Source organism: Silene latifolia, chromosome 6 (genome assembly GCF_048544455.1).
Source record: "Silene latifolia isolate original U9 population chromosome 6, ASM4854445v1, whole genome shotgun sequence".
NCBI lineage: Eukaryota > Viridiplantae > Streptophyta > Magnoliopsida > Caryophyllales > Caryophyllaceae > Silene > Silene latifolia.
In genome coordinates this window covers 121,441,167-121,461,024 of record NC_133531.1, presented here as the reverse complement: position 1 = coordinate 121,461,024, position 19,858 = coordinate 121,441,167, and the positions used below count along the sequence as shown (strand labels likewise).

The 19,858-nt window shown below is 41.0% G+C and overlaps 2 protein-coding genes across 2 annotated transcripts; both read left to right on the top strand.

Moving 5' to 3' along the window:
• Window positions 1–7,166: 7,166 nt before the first annotated feature.
• LOC141587185 (putative plant SNARE 11) lies at window positions 7,167–13,632 on the top strand. The gene is made up of 10 exons (XM_074408626.1): window positions 7,167–7,522; window positions 8,603–8,695; window positions 9,766–9,859; window positions 10,528–10,565; window positions 11,214–11,302; window positions 11,817–11,896; window positions 12,551–12,607; window positions 12,743–12,835; window positions 12,915–12,989; window positions 13,221–13,632. The coding sequence occupies exons 1-10, from the start codon at window positions 7,446–7,448 to the stop codon at window positions 13,329–13,331; spliced, it is 807 nt and encodes a 268-aa protein (XP_074264727.1). The 5' UTR covers window positions 7,167–7,445; the 3' UTR covers window positions 13,332–13,632.
• Window positions 13,633–15,815: 2,183 nt separating this feature from the next.
• Window positions 15,816–19,787, top strand: LOC141587183 (putative serine/threonine-protein kinase PBL19). Its single transcript, XM_074408625.1, has 4 exons — window positions 15,816–16,372; window positions 17,332–17,592; window positions 18,173–18,295; window positions 19,047–19,787. The coding sequence occupies exons 1-4, from the start codon at window positions 16,022–16,024 to the stop codon at window positions 19,446–19,448; spliced, it is 1,137 nt and encodes a 378-aa protein (XP_074264726.1). The 5' UTR covers window positions 15,816–16,021; the 3' UTR covers window positions 19,449–19,787.
• The last annotated feature ends 71 nt before the right edge of the window (window positions 19,788–19,858 follow it).

Genomic DNA, 19,858 nt, shown 5'->3' with positions numbered 1-19,858 from the left:
CCAAAGATGATGTTGCTGACGTCGCCGATGGCAAGCGGCAAACGAGCATAGGGAGACGGGCGGTCGTCACCGAGTTCACCGGCATCTCGGATAGCTTCAGTTGTTCGGGGGCCAACTATTAAGTCTTTCCTCCCTGCCATCTTTTGGCGCTTCAAATGATATGTCTGTAACCTTTTGTTCTTCTTTTCCTTGTTTTTTGTAAAACTTTGGTAGGTTGTGTTTTGGCTTATCCCTATGGGGACGGCCGTCGTCTGTATTCTCCTTACTTGTAATCATTTTCAATAAAGCTTGTTTATTGGCCCTCGGCTTGGCCGGGGCTTTGATCACAATCCTTCACTTGTCTTCTTACGTTATTAATTGAGCGCTTTTTCGTTTTTACCTTCGGCCTGGCCGAGGCAGTTAGAATGCGTATCTCAACTGTGTTTAACGTTTTTTAAACATGTTGGCATGTTGGTCGCTTCCTCTTTTACTCTCGGTCTGGCCGAGGCGTCCGATTTGCGCTTTCCAACCGCCGCTGTGAACATGTTAGCGTATCGACCGTTGTGTCCCCTGCCAGGCCTTCGGTTGGCCGAGGCGGCTAGAGGTTACGGTTCGACAGCGTTCGTATCTGTAGACATATTGATTGCTTCCTCTGCCGGGCCTTCGGTTGGCCGAGGCGGCTAGAATTGCGTCTCAACTGTACTTATACGTTCCTAAGGCATGTTGGTCGCTTTCGCGAGTATCAATCATTTAGTAGTGATCTGCCGTGGCGTCTACTTCTTGGGGTGACTGCCGGCTTGGGCGTGGCGTCTACCTCGATATGACTACGGAGGGGATAAACAGTTTGATGGAAAACTTGGATGATTTTTCAATAGATATAAACATGCGTTGGGGTGCCCACAACGGTTTTGGACACCTCCGCCGCTATACAAAGTATTTCCCGAGGTTGTCAGTGTTCCAATGGCTCATCAAAGGCACACCCTCCACATCTGTCAGCCGGTATGTACCCGGCCTCATTTCTTCAACCACTTTGTAAGGACCCTCCCAGTTGGCCGTCAATTTACCATGAATGTTCCCTTTGTTGGTGGCGGCCGACTTTCTTAGGACTAGATCCCCTACTTTTAAGTCCCTTTTGTGGACTCTTCGGTTGTAGGCTCTTCTCATTCGGTTTTGGTATACTTTGCCAAGTTGAGGCGTCTTTGTATCTCGGCTTTCTTCGATCAGGTCTAGGGAGGTTCTAAGACCTTCCTCATTTTCAACCGGGTTAAAGGTGGCCGTTACGAATGTCGGCACACCGCTTCAATTAGCGGGGCGCCGGACCCGTAGACTAAGTGGAATGGACTGTACCCCGTTGCTTCTTTCTCCGTGGTCCGAAGGGACCACAGGACGCCGGGTAGTTCATCGGCCCATCTTCCCTTTAGGTCTTCAACTTTCTTCTTCAAACCGTTGAGGATTGTTTTATTGGCGCCTCACTTTGTCCGTTGCTCTGTGGGTGGCAGACGGAGGAGTATGCAAATTTGATACCAAGTTCCTCCAACGAGTTCATTATTGTGTCACTCCAAAACTCTCGGCCGTGGTCAAATACCATGACTTGGGGTAACCCAAAACGAGTTATGACATTTTCCCAGATTACCTTTCTTACGGCCGCCGTGGTCTTGGCAGGTACCGCGACTGCCTCAACCCATTTGGTGAAGTAGTCGACGGCGATAATCAAGTACTTTCTTCCTCCGGATGCCGTTGGAAATGGCCCTAGTAGATCAATCCCCCACTGTGCAAAAGGAAGGGGATTAAGTACCGGCTGCAGGTCTCGGGAAGGTGCATGTATCACCGGAGCATGCATTTGACAGTTGTTGCACTTTTTGGTTTTGGCTCTGGAATCCTCAAGCATGGTGGGCCAGAAGTAGCCGGCTCGGAGAGCTTTGTGGGCTAGTGTTCTTGCCCCCATGTGATGACCACAGATGCCTTCGTGAATTTCTGTCAGTATTAGCTCCGCGTCGGCTGGGCCGACACATTTCAAGAGTGGCCTTATCACGGACCTCCTGTATAATTCTCCTTCAAACACCAAGTACCTTGCTGCGATCCTCTTTATCTTCGCGAGAGACTACGGTCCTCCGTGTAATTCATTCATCGGTTTGTACTTCATTATCGGAGTCATCCACGTTGTCTCGGCCTCTATGTCGCCCACCATGCCGACGGTCTCGGTAATGCTTTTGGCATTCCCGATGTCCACCAAAGACGGTTCGACTGACATTCTTGATGGTTGAACTGGCAAGCTTTGAGAGAGCGTCGGCTCGGTTGTTCTCGGACACAGGAATGCATTGTATCTGGAAAGATTTCAATTTTGAAGTGTCGGCTTTTACCCTTTTCGGTATCTTACCATCCCGTCGTCTCGAGTCTCGTACTCTCCTCGATTTGATTAGCCACTAAAAGTGAATCTTTTTTAAAAATGATGTGTTCCGCCCCGGCAGCTCTAGCTAGCTCGACTTAGGTTATCACCGCCTCGTATTCGGATTCGTTGTTTGAGGCCGAGAAGGTAAATTTCAAGGCGTACTCAAACTCGTCCCCGTTTGGGCGATGATAAGTATGCTTAGCTCTGAGTACATTTGTTTGCCGTGGAGGACCCGTCGGTGTATACTTCCCATACTCCGGGGTTTTGCTCTTCTTGATATGTGCACTCGGCCAGGAAATCTGCAAGTGCCTGTCCCTTTATCGAGGGCCTCGGCTTGTATTGAATGCCGAAGCCGGATAGCTCTACTGCCCATTTGATGAGCCTGCCGGATTGCTCAAATTTTTCCAATGCTTTCTCCAATGGTTGGTCGGTTAAGACCATCACGGGATGTGCGTCGAAGTAAGGCTTCAGTTTCCTTGCGGCAACGACGACAACAAAGGCCGCTTTTTCAATCAGTGGGTAATTTCTTTCGGCGGACAACAATGTATGGCTGACAAAGTAGATTTGGTGTTCTTTGTTTGTCTTCTTCTCGATGATCACGACACGACGACCGTGGCCGAGGTAATCTAGCTATGTATAGATATAGCGTCTCCCCAAAGATCGGCCTGGACGGGGTTGGGAGAGTTTGAAGATGAGCTTTCGATTGCCGAAAGCGTGCTCTGTTCCTCCCTCCACCAAGTCCTTATTTCCCTTCAACACTTTGAAGAATGGGGTGCTCTTGTCGGCTGACCGAGAGATAAAACGGGCTAGAGCCGCCATCCTCCCGGTCAACATCATAACCTCTTTTCGATTCCTCGGCTCCGGCAGGTCCAGGATTGCTTGGACTTTCTCTGGATTGGCATCGATTCCCCAAGGCGCCGACAAGCACGCCGAGGAACTTACCCGACCGGACACCGAAGTTGCATTTCATTGGGTTAAGTTTCATCTTGTATTTCCTCGAAACAAAATGTCTCGTGTAAATCGGTTAAGTGCTCGCCGTCGACTTGCTTTTTACAATAGCATCGTCGACGTAAGCCTCAATGTTTCGCCCTTTTTTATTTTGGAACACTTTGTCCACCAGTCTTGTGTAAGTTGCGCCGGCGTTCTTCAAACCGAACGACATCATTTTATACATGTATGTGCCGTTACCGGTGATGAATGCGCATTTAGACATGTCTTCTTCGGCCATGAATACCGATGATACCCGAGAAGGCGTCCAGCAGGCTCGATAGTGTAGCCTGCCGTGGCGTCGATTAAACTATCTATTCGAGGCAAGGGATAGCAATCTTTGGGGCACGCTTTATTAAGATTGGTAAAATCTACACACATCCTCCACGCCCCCGATGATTTCTTCACCATTACAACATTAGCTAACCACTCAGGATAAGTACAAGGCATGATAAAGCCCGCCGCCGCAATTTATCTACCTCGGCTTTGATGGCCTTATCTTTCTCGGCGAGGAGTTCCTCATCTTCGCTTGACGGGCGAGCGGTGGAGAGTACGTTCAGCTTGTGAACAATTACCTCCCGGCTCACGCCTGGCATCTCGGCTGCTGAGTAAGCGAAGACGTCTTTGTTCTTCCTCAGCAGGTCTAGGAGAGCGGCCCTGAATTTTGGCTCCAGGTTGACACCGACAGTTACGGTGCGCCCTGGGTCAATTTCCACTTCTTCGGTCTCCGCTCCTTCGACCATGCCGACAGTGGCATCCATGAGGTCGCCTTCCTGTTGTAAGGATGGGCTTTTCCCCTTCTCTGACTTCTTCACCACTTTGAGGGATTGCATGTTGCACCCTCTGACAGATATCTGGACGTTGACTACTTCGTCTTTTTCGTCCTTTGAGACGAGCTTATGCGCTTTCCCGGTCCGAGACGTACATCGGTGTCGGGGCCGGATGGACATTATCTTGCATCGGCCTCGCTCAGAGTGACTCGGCCTATGAGGACGTTGAAGGCGGACGAGCCGTCAATGACCACGAACTCGATAGGGGCGTTCTTAGCCGCATTCCCCTCGAACATCACCGATGGTCGATTGACCCTAGGGGTACCAGGCCGCCCGGAAAAACTCAGACAATGGATTGGTGCAGGGGCTCAAGTCCTCAATCTTCAGACCGAGATTGAGAAAGCACTCCCTGAACATAATGTTCGTGTAGGCGCCTGTGTCAATCAGGCACCTCTTGACCAGGTGGTTGGCTATGTCCAAGTGGACTACAAGTGGGTCGCTTGTGCGGGCGATGACTCCTCGTAGTCCTTCTTCCCAATAGTCATATCGGGGATGTTGGAAGCGGGGATCGCTGTTTTGGGCACAAAGTTGATGGCACGATATAGCTCGTTCGGTGCCGTTTGTGCCCATAAGCGGACCCCACCGTTCTCGTTGCCCCGATGACAACATGGATTACTCCTATCCGTTCAAAGACGGATTTTTATTTGAGCCGCCGGTATTAGTCTTTTGGCCTCCGACAACATATTTGCTTTGAGGCTCCCCTTCCGGATCGGCTTTTCAATGGCATTCTTCGATGCCGGTTGTCGATTAAGTGGCCGGTGTGGCCGTGGTACTCACAAGATCGGCTCGTGTCACCGTCCCCCTCGCCTTGGGAGGCCTTTCCCACTTCGACCCTCGTTCTTGCTCGGGGAGAAGACCTCGGCGGCGAGATACGACCGGGGGGTGTGACCATTGTACCGCTTTTGGTAGTACGGTCCCGAACTCCCTCCGGCGCCCGCCGAGTTACGTTTCTGGCGGACTTGTCCGACCGTGACCTATTATTGTCACGGCGTCCTTCATCCGGGTTGTCCTCCCGGCGCTCTTTCTCTCGAGTGCCCGGCCTCGCTGGGCCTACCTGTGTTTTGTGATAGTCCTCCACCTTTATGGCTTGATCGGCCATCTTTCTCAAGTGAGTCTAGGTTCGAGCCTCCGCACTTGATGAGATCGTTTTTAAGTCTCCTCTCGGGAGGCCTTTCATCGATCGAAGGCGCCGGTTCATTGCTGTCGGCTCACGAATCTGCTGAACCTTGGCGTCGAACCTCTTCACATAACTTCGGAGAGACTCGCCTCCCTCCCGTTTGATAGTCGGGAGATCCGATGTCTCGACGGCCCTTCTCTTATTGCAAGAATATCGGGCCAAAAATATGTCCCTTAGGTCGCCATAACGTGATATCGACCCGTTGGGTAGCCCCTTGTACCAACTTTGTGCCATCCCATGCAGGGTCGTTGGGAAGACTCGGCACCAAACCTCATCGGGTTGCTCCCATACCGACATGTAAGACTCGAAAGCCTCGGCGTGGTCGGTTGGGTCGCTTTCTCCTTTGTATGATATGGGCGGCAATTTTAGCTTAGTCGGCACGGGACCTCTAGGACATAGGGGTTGAGGGGTCGACCACGTGTCGAATGACACGCGGCGATCGGCTCCTCGCATCCTTAGTCCGGCTCCTCTCCCCGTGGTGGGAAGGGCTTCTTCTTCGACTCGGTGAGTCGGGCTTCTTCTCCGACTCGGTGAGTCGGACTTCTTCTCCGACTCGGTGAGTCGGACTTCTTTCACTCCTGCGGGGTAGGCCTCGTCGGTCTTTGCGGCGACACATTTGTCCTCCCGCGAGTGCGGGAAAGACTCGGGTCTACCACCTGCACTCTGGGCTCCCCCGGCGTCTTGACATGGTCAGCTTCCTCCAATGCTCCGTTCAAGTTTCTCGGAGTCACTTTTTGGTCTCTTGTGGGGGTGCCGCCGCTCTTGTCGTTGTGACAGTGTGAGTCGGCGTGCTACCCATAAGTTCCGAGGAGTAGCTTCGGTTAGTTTGCATCAACCACATGTCCCATGATAGTGACTTGGTCGGCGGGCGGCGGTGTATCTTGTTCCTTTGGCATCCGTTCGTCGTATCGTTGATGATACTGTAGGTGGGGGACCGCCGATTTCGAGTTGTGGAATGTGTCATCTTGGTAGAATTCAGTTTCCACAAGCACCATCTCTGGTTGTTTCGACATCTTCTTAGCTTGTTGGGTGGGTTTTGTGTTTTTTTTTGTAAGGGATTTGACTAGCTTCTAGTATCTTTCCCCACAGACGGCGCCAATTGTTCCGGGTGTAATTCCAGAGCAGTGTTATTTACCACGCAAGCTTGGTGAATGGATGTCCCTCCTTGCCTTGACTCTTCCTCTCGGTCTCTCCTGAAACGATGAACAAACTGAGGGCTCGGCTTTGCACCGAGCGTACTCACTCCGACGCTCCAGTCAGTGAACTTAAAGGGATTAAGTTGTATGTTACTTGACAAAAGTATATTGTAGAGAGATAAGGGAGATTATACGAGATGAATAGTGAGTTTTAAGTTAGATTGTGTATCCTTTCCTCAATGAGGGTTGAGGAGTATTTATAGACTTTCACCTTTTGTCACGTAGTGGCCAAGTGACCAAGTGGCTAGTAGGTGGAAAGACTGATCTACCCTCGGCCGAGGGACCCATGGCAGGCCGGCGGGCCCCGTTGACTCCATGCCGAGGGGTCTTAATACGTTGACTCGGTCAGCGGGTGCAGAATACGCCCCATCAATAAGATCGCTGGTTAGTTTAGATCCAGCTAAAAATGATACCGTTTATCAATTTACTATTGCGCCAGAGCAAGTCGATTTCCCCTTTATCAGATTTTATCAGGTTGAATTCAAGTCATTCGAATCCGGTCAACTTTTACCGGCACTACCTTGTGGCCTCTTCTCATTTTGCTTAAACGGCCTAATCCCCGCCCAAATGAATAAGAGAAAATCCCCCCTTAAATTCGTGAAAGAGACGTACAATTTTATTAAATTTGTTGACCGTGTAGTCTACTCCTTAAACAAAATAGCCTGCTAATTAAATCCCGATATAATTAAACAAAAAAGTTTAGCCTTCATTTCAATCCCTTTGAATTTCGCTTTCCTCAAATTCAATCATTCAAACCTAAATTAAACCCTAGATCCAACATTCACTTGACAATTTTGCGATTACTGCTAGGCGAATTATTCTTGTGTACATAGCATGATATTTTTAATCTTGTGATTTGATATTGGAAATATTTAGAGAGATTGAAAATGTCGTCGTTGTCGTCGATCAGCGAAGCTTTGGGGGACCTCGATGGTCAAATCAGCGATATGTTCCGTGCATTATCGTAAGATTTCTCATTATATTTTCTAAAATTTTGATCTTTTTTATAGTATTTATTTTTGTTGATTTTGATATTTAAGCTGATCCATGAGTTTTATTGCTGTCAATTTTAATGTTTGCCAATATTTTTTATGTAATTTGACAATGTATGTTTGTTTGAGCTGCATTTCATGCTCGTTATTTGTATTTGATTAAGAAATACTCTTATTCACTGAGCTAATGTTATGGCCTTATGAGTTTATATATGAGTTTATATTGTTGGGATCTAGCTAGATGTTACGATGTAGATACTTCCGCATATTTTGAAAAACGTATACAATCAAATGAAGCGGATTAAGTATATAATTAGACGAAAAAGGTTCTTGAAAATGTTCCTTTGTTTAATGGTAAAGTAAAGTTGGTACCGGGATATTATCTTGGAATTTTAGTGAACTTTAATGTTCAATTAACAAAATAAAGCGAATATTACTTTTCGCTTCTCCTTGTTTATTTAGTAGGGTAATTACTTCATCAGTTCGGTCGACATTACCACATTTCTCAAAATATGTGAGGAGATTGTAGATAATGTAGTGAAATGGCTGGAACAGAGCGAGGTTAGTTAGTAATTAAAGTGGGTCAATGGGTCGAGTGGGCACAAATGTTTTAATAGTGTACAAGTTTACAAGGGTTTGTTTTTGGACCACTATTGCATGGCTTGGTGCTCACTTTGGTCTAGGGAATGGGTTTGAACTCGTAAAATGCTTGTGCCTTCAAATATTAAGCACTCTAACGACCTAGTTCACCGATTCAGTTTGAGCATCCACTGACTGGACCTCAAACCATATAACTGGGTTTGGACATATCATATAGTGCGTGATGCTGTTGCACCGTTGATGTTTCATTGTTTCAGCAGCGGGTGAGCTGTGTAATGTGTATAGTCGCGGACTCGCGGCGTGTAGGGATGCACTGAAGTAAAGAGTTGAATTTTGGTGGCATCACATTGTTTCTAAATGAACTTGTATGATTCTAGTCTGTCGTTTGTTTTTGTGGCTAGGGCTTACAGCGTAGCTGATGAGTCTTGGATCTGTGTTTTTTTTTCCAACAGAAATGGGTTTCAAAAATTGGAGAAGATCAAAGAGTCTAGCCGACAGAGCAGGCAGTTGGAAGAGCTCACTGATAAGATGCGGGATTGCAAAAGGTAATTTTAACCAACTAATTTTTGTATGCTATAGCCTATATGAATTAGGAGCTCCTGTATGAATATTGTGACTTGAGATCAGCAGTGTCTGCATTCCGCCACACAGTTTTCGGTTTTCTTCACAATCCACAATTCACTATCATCACAAATTCTCATGCCATATAAACCACCTTGGAAGTTTGATAATATCAAACTCTAAGTAGTTCAAGGAGTTAATTTATTGAATTATGAGTAAATTCGAACTGTTAGGGATCTGGGTTATGGTGGACTAGCATTGTTGTCGCATAATAAGTTTGATGATGAATTTTGGATTTTTGGTTAATCTTACTCTCAACGTTTTTAAGATTGAGGTTCTTGATAACTGAAACATTCTTTCGTCCCTGATCGGGTCTTGAGTGGTTGAGTCCTTTCATGTAGATGATCTTGAATATGGAAAAGCTTTAATTATTGACATGTAATAAATTTGCACGAATTTGATCTCATTTCAAGGTTTGTCAAGAGTCGGGCTAGACTTGCATCATACAACACCATCTGTAGGAATTGTTTGGTGATTTAATAAGTCCTACACTCTAGGCCTACTGGCTACTCCCTTTTACCTTGTCATTTTGGGGAGCCCTTACGGCACTAGGATAATGTTGTTGTTGTACTCTATAGTGGCTCCATTTTACAAAATTTCGAGTATTTCTTACAAGCTAGTACTTCAATCCGTGCTCATCGCATGTGTCTTAGTAGAATATCTTTTTATTTTTTTGTTCTGATTTTAGAAATCTACTCTGTTTTATGTGGGGTATTCTTAAATTTTTCATTTTTCATGAAATACATGTACAGTTTAGTCAAGGGCGTGAATTTGTTGCGTACTATTATGTATCTGTTTTTTGATTTTTTTGCTGGCACTGTTAAACCGTACGCCCTCTTATTGTTTGGAATTGCCACATGTTATAAAATTCCCGTAACATATTTTGAAAATTGGAAAAAATTCAAAAAAAAAAAAAATTTTAATAACTCCGAAATCTCATTTGTTTTATCTCTCCCTCTAGTAAGCTGTGTTGGTAACGATAACTTTCTTGCAGGCTAATTAAAGATTTTGATCGAGAAGTTAAGGAAATGGAAAGCGTGAATGATGCGAACACAAACAGGATATTGAATGAGAAAAAACAATCAATGGTTTGTAGTTTTTACTCAAGTTACTCGAGTTCTTCAAGCTGGGACATATAGTGATATTGTCATTTAAAAGAAAATTTGTGGTTTTAATTATAAAAACCGTTGGTTTAGAACCGTATTATGCTTTTGTCAGGACTCAGGAGAACAGACCTCTGTGGGAAAGAGACCACCTTTTGATGGATGCTAATAAGGAATTATATAATATCACAGTTTCATGATAAATAAAGCTTAGGCAAAATTCTAATGTGGAAGATACTCTATTTCCAAATTACTTATTCACATAGAGTTGTGTAAGGTAGCCTTACTCAAGTTCTAGGTCAAACCACGACCACCTTATTCAACAAAATAAAGTGACCCGTAATATGTTAGAAGTGACCTTTTTAATATCGTCAGCGACCATTTTAGCTAGTGATCTTTTTTCTATTGTTGGTGACCATTTTGCCAATGACAAAGTCCATATTAGTAGTAACCCATTCTTTATATCATTGTTGATCATTAACCATTGTACGTGATTCATTTAGCCTCAATCACAAATTCACAATGCAGTTTCATAGTAAGTTATAATAAAATCGTTTTACATGGGACTTACTTCTTACTCATTTATTTGCTCAAGTTAGGCATGCATTTATATATGCTAAATGGTACTAAGAACTTTTTTTCTTTTTTCTCAGATTAAAGAGTTGAATTCGTATGTTGCTATGAAAAAACAGTAAGTTGGCTGTTTTAATCTCATTGTGCTTTTTGCATACAGATCTCAGTTTTATGATTTGTAAGATCAGATTTTCGATGTGGTTTTGCTGTTGTCATTTACTTGACTGTGTTCCCTTACATAGATTGGATGTTGCTGTTTGAGTTGACCATGTCTACTGGGCCTTGTTTTTTTCTAATGTTGTGTATTCTAAAGAGAATGAATATTGCAATAAAGAATGAATATGGTTATCGCTGTTGGTATCCATAGCTTAGTAAAGTTAATAAGCATTAGGTTCTTACTTTCATTCTAAGATTGGTCGTGCTTATTTACGTGTCTGCTTTTGGCCTGGATCATTATGAGCTAGTGTTTTATTCCCTTGATTCTTGAACACTGTTAAATGGATGAAAAATTGATCTTTGATGCATGAACATATGGGATTACAAGTATCCCTTATACCAGTAAGTTTGTCAATGCTATATCTATGTGCAGGGCTTGTGGAATCTCCACTGTGTTTGCTGTGTTCTTTCTTTTTCTTTGACTGTTTGTTCTAAATTGAATTGTTTTATTAAATTTTTTACCATTCCATGGTTGATGTTCCTTGCATATATCCTGTTAACTGTTAAGCATAGGCTGATACTTCTTACTAATCATCCTTATGGTTATCAGGTATGCAACCAATCTTGAAAACAAACGGGCTGATTTATTTGAAGGACCTAACGAAGGGGCTGGAGAAGGAAATGTTTTGTTGGCTTCCTGTAAGCATAATTTGAAGTAGAGTTCTCTTATTATGCTTCTTCATAGCTTATATGCTCTGTTATCATTTTAATTATTGTAAAGGGTTCTAAGCTAAAGCAACTTGGACTATTTTTTTGTGATGGACATACAAATTAAATTAAGAATTAGTCTTATGTGGAGTATTTTTTTAGTTTAACTTGATTCATCTACGTTTCTTTTTGACACTTCCATTGTTACTGTCCTTGTCTTTAATGTGAAATCAAGAAGGTTATTGTTTTTAAATAAGCACATTTACACATTTCATAACTCATTCAGATATGTGTACCCATTGATACTGCATAACAATTTAATTGTCTTTTTGCATGGTTTTGTTTTAATGAATCCAATGCCAATTACTCGTGAAAAATGATGGGCTAGAAAAATCAAAAGTTTGTTTAGGCTGACACTAGGCCTAGTTGCAGTTGTATGCATTTTACTCCGTTGAGTGTCCACTTTTTTTCATTTTATCTACTTATATCTCCTGTTACCCCGCAGCTATGACAAATCAGCAACTTGTTGATCATGGACATCAAATGATGGATGAAACCGATCAAGCTATTGATAGAGGGAAGAAGGTTTGTTTCTTTTGGTACCTTTATATCTCTCTTTTGTCTCCAGAATGGAATGACAGCTATGACACTGTCATTGGTTAGGCCATCTTCGCACTGCCCACCTTGATTATCTTTAAGCAAATCCAGTAGTTGATCGTTGATTAGACCTGCTGTATGTTCATCTGGCATTTCCTGATGATGGAGTTTTGGTTGGTCAATTACATTGCCACTGTACTGAACCTTTCAAATCTGGTTGATACAAATTTGGCATGACTGGGACTTCTTGTTAAAACATGCATGTATCTGCAGTGAGCAGTCAGCATTTCAACTCTGATATAGGATGGAGTAGTCTGCTTATAGATTCATCTTACACGTTATTGACTATAACTGGTCTAGATAGGCTTGCCTCAACTCTCAACTGAATGCTTTGTTTGATGCTCTCTTCTTGTCATTAATTGGACTTATTGGAGTACACTGTTCATCTGTCCGTAGTCTATAGTCTATACTGCTATATGATGGTACTTCAGCGAGTCCTTTATGAGACGGTCTCATATGCGAAACCAAGCCAAATACATGTCTTTTCATCTAATTATAAGGTTAATGTGTTGGCCTCACTTGTAAAATAGTCTCATACAAGTTTTTGTGTGGTTTCTCAGTAACTTCGTTTACGTGATACAGATTGTTCAAGAAACAATTGGGGTTGGAACAGAAACTGCTGCAGCTCTTAAAGCACAGGTGATCACTTGTAGGTGTTAATTTTCAGTGTTAAAATGGGTATTCCATGTAATTTATCTAGCTGTCCTTATTGCCATCTTCCTCGCGATTTTATCTGCAGGATGTATTAATGATATAAGCTCTGTTGGCATGCAGACTGATCAAATGAGTAGGATAGTTAACGAGTTGGACTCAATTAACTTCTCAATCAAGAAGGCTTCAAAGCTAGTTAAGGAAATTGGTCGGCAGGTAGTTGTCTTTAAACATATTTCATGTTAATGTAATATATATCACGTCTCGTTGCTGCTTATCTCTCCAACTTCTGCAGGTTGCTACTGATAAGTTGATTATGGCCTTCCTCTTCCTTATAGTAATGGGAGTTATAGCCATTATAATTGTCAAGGTTTGACTCCAGTTTTCCAACTTGCTGAATTTATCTCTCCATTTCCTTGTTTTCCTGTGGATTTCTCCCTCCATTTCATATGGAATAAAGTCCGTTTGACTATTTTAGTGAGGAGAAAAGTCAAATGGGACTTATTTACTACACCTAGAATCCTAATGTGAAATGGTATGGTACATTATGTTAGTAGTCATCTGCTAATTTGTATGCCTTGATTACGTTTGTTATTTTCAGATTGTGAATCCAAACAACAAAGACATCCGGGACATTCCTGGATTAGCCCCACCAGCCCAAACGCGAAAATTGCTTTCATATGATGATTTCCGAGGTTACTCCCATTCTTAATTGTGTATAATACTCCCTCATGAGTTGACGTTGCCAAATGCCAGCACTAATTCACTTTGGAACGTGGGCTGTTTTGGCGCAATTGTACTCTATAGCGGGAAATAACCATATTTTTTTTTGTAAGATCTGCGAGTATTGATTTGTTGTATTACTTGAATACATGATAGAATACCCATATATGATGGGAGTATGTTTGCTTGTATCGAAACTTGTATTTACGACTAATTGTTTTCTCTTCCACAAATTCTTGTATAAAACCGTCTAATAGAATACCCATTTATGAAGAGGATGATTGTATGGGAGAAAAGTGAAATGATAAGTTGGAAAGCGAGTGAACATGTGAACAAAAGTGGTGGAACTTGAGGAATTGTACTGTATGGTAACTGCGTCATGTGTTCATACGTCATCTTACATCGGAATATACTTGCTTTAAAGTTTAGGGATGGACGGTTAATGATGTTGATGTGGACTTCCAATCTTCCGCATTTTTAATGACTTGGAAATTATTTAATGCAACCCCGTAATTTGTTATTTTTAGTTTTGACACAAAGATCAAAGAGAGGGAAAAAGATTAAGGGGAGGGGATTATTTGTGAGTAATGTTATTGAGTGACAAATGAACAATAGATTATGTGGATGTTCAAATTATCGTTTTATCCTAGGTCATAGTTTAATGTCGTTTATCCTAAGTCATAGTTTAAAGATAAGGGATTAAAGATAAGGATTAATGGAGGGTACCAGACTACCCGTGTTTGAACCTTGGTCATTAGTGTTAAGAGTGTGGACTCGTAACCACTAAACTCAAGGTACAATTGATAAGTCATAGTTTAAAGATGGAATGAGGAAGACAATAAATAGTCATTAGAAATGAGGAAGACCATAAATAGTCATTTGCATTTGGCTTCCAATTTTTTTGTTTCTTACACAACTCATTATTCATGCATGGCTAAATAATTACTGATATCATGTCAACGGAAGCTTCTTAAATAAATACGGAGTATAATACCGGTTTAGAAAATGAAATAGCAATCGATTTCCTACTCGGGTTCATACCGAGTAGAAATAGGAGGAACATGTTATTAATTCAGTGCTAGAAGTAGCAAAACAAGGAGGGAGTACAACACCTCATCAAACGATAGAATTTGCTAAGTAAAGGTCATCATACATGGAGTATATTTGACCACGACTTTTATAAGTCTTCCTTTTTTTACAATGAAATCATGAAATCACATCTTGGCTATGTTCCCTTGCGGAGTTACGACTTACGGGTCCACACGTGAAAGGCAGGGTCACAAGAGCTCCAAATTTTCAGTGTTTGTTGCTTTAGGATTTAGGACCCTACGTAGTCGATGCCCTTTCTTAGTTTGAGAGAGGCATTAAGGATATGATTATTGATAGTCTTGAAATAAAATTTTGGCTCGCTAAAGACTACCATTTAACTATTGTCTACCAATAATTTACTCTAATTTAGTTGTTTAATTCCTAAAATAATACTAAATTTGAAAAATATTCAATGTTTAAGGTATTTATCATTACCCAAAATAAAATAATCATAAATAGATATTATGGCTTTTGTGGCAAAGTTAATAGACAAAAATGTAATTTTGTCAATGGATATAATTTAGTGGGATTCAGTTAGTGGAAAAAGGGTTAATGTTAAAAGTTGGATAAATTTTAAATTCTAATCCAATTACATAAGCTGCCATCACTATTGGTGGTCAGTCGTCACAACGATTGATCTGGCTATCGCAACTATTTCCGAAATTTGAAACCCATGCTCCAGCAGTAGAACTCGATCCTTTAAACTCAATTCATTGACAAAATTCTGGCCATATAGTTGGAGTAAAACAAAAGTGCTTAATTTCATCCCTGAAACTACTGAGTGTAGTAATTTTGGAGTTCCAGTAAAAGACAGTTGTATGATCTAGAGACACTATATTGGTATGATTCTTAGTTCATTAATGATTTTACTGTTGCCGTACAAGGGTATGTACTCTGTATTATTTGTGGCCTAAGATAAGCTTCAACAAAATCTGAGATGCATTGAATTCAAAGAGGATATGTAATGTACCCTTAAAACAGTTGTGAATGGACTCCCAAAATTTACAGGTGTATTTTTTTGGTCTCTTATTCTGACTTTATTCAACAGTTTATATGTGGGACCCCATAATAACATCATCCAATATACTCCCTACCTACCAATAAGTCTTACTTGTGACGGTCATAAACTTATAACGGATTACAATACCCTATACAAGTAATTATTTAAATCGGCCATAAGTTGTCATAGTGACGGACTGACTGACGGTCATGTATTTTTTCATTCACGTTGCCTACACGCCTCTCTTTCAACTAAACCGTGTTTCTTTATAGTTTCCTAAATGCTTTCCTGTTTAATTTTCAGCTTCATTTCAGTCTCTCTCTCTTTCAGACATCTTTTATGATTTGTTTATTATTCATATATAAGTTGTTTCCCATTTAAATTAGGACCAACATCACCTAAACCTTAAAATCTCTGACATTTTTTTGACCTTTCTTTTCATTACAGATGCTTCTTCTTTCTTTCCTTCAAGTGCCCACAATTATATTTCTTATTTTAATTATCAAAGTTGCCAAATTTTGAAAAAAAATCCTGTTTTTGGCATCTGGGTTGTCCAAATTTGTGTGGAAATCGTGTTCTTTTGTTAAGAAATGGGGTGTTTTGGTGGATTTAATAAGAGTAAAAGAAAGGAAAGAAAAGCAAATTCAGCACCAGAGTTAAGGAAGCAAACAACAGGAAATGTTTCTGAAAATAGGGTTTCAAAATCAGCAAATTCAGCATCATCTTCAAAAAGTATACCAGAATTATTTAGAGAAAAGAAGCATAATTTAAGGGTTTTTACTTACTCAGAACTCAGAGAAGCTACAAATGATTTTAACAGGTTGTTAAAGATTGGTGAAGGTGGTTTTGGAAGTGTTTATAAAGGTACAATTAAGCCTGCAAATGGCAAGGGTAATCCTATTGTTGTTGCTATTAAGAAGCTTAACAAGTATGGTATGCAGGTATTTGTTTCTTCTACCTTCTTTCTAAATTATTAAAAGTTTCCTGAGAAACCGTCTCATATATTAATATTATTGAGAGACCGTCTCACATGAGAATTTATTTATTTACTGATGTTCTTAATTTTGTAAAATAAAATGTACTACTTGAATATTCAGATCATTGGATTTTTTCAAATCTTGACTGAGTTTTGTTTTGCTGTTTTTAATTTCCTGATATCTAATAGTATTGTGGACTTTAGCAGCTCCTTTTTCTAGTTGTTTCACATTGGATACTCTTTTGTTGCATTCAAGACAAGATTTACTTGGTGTTCTGAAGCAATGATTTACTGATTGTAACCAGTGGCGGAGCTATGATTTGTCGTTAGAGAGGGGCGGAAATTTTCATGGGGGCGGATGATTGATGGAATAAGATTAATAATAAGAAAAATAAGAAAAACATTTAAACTAAAAATCGGAAATTTTCCATGGTTAGGGGGGATGATCGCCCGTCTGCCCCTGCTAGCCTCCCTAGCTCCACTACTGGTTTTAACCAAAACTGAGACAGAAGATTAAATGTGTCAACAAGTTTCAAGATCTAATTTGGAAATTTATAAATTTTATGATTGTCATATTTGATGTACATAAATTCTGGAGCAAGATCTTGAGCATTGTTTCCTTTATTTCTGATACTCTTTGAGTGATAGGTTTAAGATGTAGTAACTGAAACCAAAACATATGCTTCTTTGGCGCTCTCAGCAGGCAATTTTCTCACCTAATGGGCAGTGCCAGCGTTAGGATTAGATGTTAGGGAGTTAAAACATATGGATGGAGTGGTAAAATATTTGTGTCTGTGTATGCGCGTGCGCAATCGAGTAACTTAAAAAATCAAAAAATTTAACCTCACCCTGTTGGCTTCCTTCTCTTGTTTTGAGCCTTGCTATAGCATTAACTTCTAGTATGTTCTGGAATTTCTATTGTAGGGCCACAAAGAATTTCTTGCAGAAGTTCAGTTTCTTGGCGTTGTCGATAATCCAAGGTTAGTAAAGCTTCTGGGTTACTGTGCCATAGATGGAGAAAGGGGAATCCAGAGACTACTGGTGTATGAGTACATGCCTAATAAAAGCTTGGAAAATCATTTATTTGGCCAAAAGTTGCCTCCTTTACCTTGGATAATGAGGCTGAGGATAATGCTTGAGGCAGCTGAAGGATTGGCGTATCTGCATGAGGGAATGGAAGTTCAGGTTGGTTCTCTTCTTTACTGGTTCAGCTAAATTTACCTTCGAAACCTGTAAATTTAAGTAAGTTGTAAACTTGTAGCTGATAAAATACTTTGAATGTGATACAGAAATTTCAGTATGTTAGGTAGCTTAGTTGGTATCATTATGAGATGGTACTCATGACGTAGGTATCAAAAATGCCATTGGCGCCCCATTTATACAGAAAGAATTAAATGATCTACATCATTAAAGGAAGTGTATTTAGATGATTATGTCCGCGTGTTTGAAAAATAGACCATAGACCATTACGGCATCAGTCCATAACAGAGTCTTTTGATGCAAGTTCATTTTGTTCAACTGATATACGTACTAATTGCTATTCATTGTTTGAGACATCGTAAAATTATGGATTAATCGTACCATACACATTGTGGAATTAGTATGACTAAGTCGCAGTTGGTCTTTATATACTGCACGGCTACACGCTTTACTATACTGGTTAGATGAGGTCAGATGATCTTTCGAGATTTCAAAGCTCAAACACAGCTTATGCATTTTTTTTTTGCATTAGTGTATTAAACTCTCTTATCGTTTTTTTGGTCAGGTGATCTTTCGAGATTTCAAATCCTCAAATGTGTTGTTGGATGAGAACATGAAAGCCAAATTATCAGATTTTGGGATGGCCAGAGAAGGGCCTACCGGAGATCATACACATGTATCAACTATGGTGAGTCTTATTATTGACATGCCTAAGATCAAGGCAACATTTTGATTGTTCTTACCGAATCAGTCACATATGGGTCACCTTCTTAACTGGCATATGGGTCACCTTCTTAACTGGCTGGCAGTAACACTCTTGCTTATCCCAAATATTCCAGTAATGACTTGAAGCATATGATTCTTGTTGACAACCTTTTTTCCCCTAGACCCAGACTGTGTTAGGTGCATAATAAACTATGTTACTTTGACTCTACATATTACGTCGGGTACACACATGTGTCTTATACTCGTGTTCGTGTGATCGAGCATTGCACTTGCCTACTTCATAAGCAGATAACATGAGGGTCTTTTATTTAATAGCCATGTCCGATACTTTTGACGAATAACATAGACAAGTGCGTAAATTACACTCCCTATGTCTTGCCTATTTGTTTATGACTAACCATGTGACAGATGGACTCTCCATTATTACACTAATCTACCCATTATTAATATTCCTAGTCTCCTACCACACTTAGATGAACTCCCAGAATCAAACATAAAACAAATGGATAAGACACAGGGTGTACTTTCTTCCTGTCAAGGCCATTTGTTTCTTTACTGAACAATGTCGTAACTTGTCTCCCTGAATTAATTGACTGTCCGAGTACATGAGTAATGACCAAATTAAAACTATTTTTGCGTCCTTTGATTACTCCATGTACTGAAAAACACCATAATGAATGAATTGTTAACCTGGTATACTCCTGAACTTTCAGCCTGTGGGAACATATGGATACGCAGCCCCAGAGTATGTTAAAACAGGCCATCTCAAGAATAAGAGCGACATTTACAGTTTCGGGGTGGTATTGTATGAGATTCTAACAGGAAGACGGGCTATAGAGAGAAATCGGCCTACTTCAGAGCAGAAGTTGTTAGATTGGGTTAAACAGTACCCAGCTGATAATAAGATGTTTTACATGATAATGGACTTCAGACTCCGTAACCAATACCCTCTTAGCACAGCTCGGAAAATAGCCAAGTTAGCTGATCAATGTTTATCCAAGGAAGCTGAAGATCGACCTAATATGAGTGAGATAATACAAGTGTTGAAAGAGGCTATTCTGGAATCTGAGACCAGCTCCTCCGAAAAGGGGCAATCAAGTGGAACAAGGAAGTAGTAACTGTCAGCAAAAAAAAAAAAAAACCAAATGATTAAATCATGTTGTCATTTCTACAGGGTTTTTGGTACAAATCTTCCGTTAATATGGTTATTTGATAATTGTTTCATCAAGATAGAGCAATCTAGCGGATTAGTACGCCAGTTACTGAAGAGTGAATGAAGCATATGAAGAATATGAGTGTGATCTGTAATGAGATGTAGGATTCTTTTATTGTAAGTTTATATAGTGTTAGGGCATTGTAATGGCTTAACTGCTTCATTTCTGGATCTGTATATTAGTGTATGCATAATTTATCATCAAATAAATGGAAATAAATCAGGGTTTTGCAGCAGTTTCCTAGATGGTGCATGCATGCTAGCCAGCAGCTTTTCCCTTGAGATTTTCATGCAGTTTCTGCTTTGAGACTA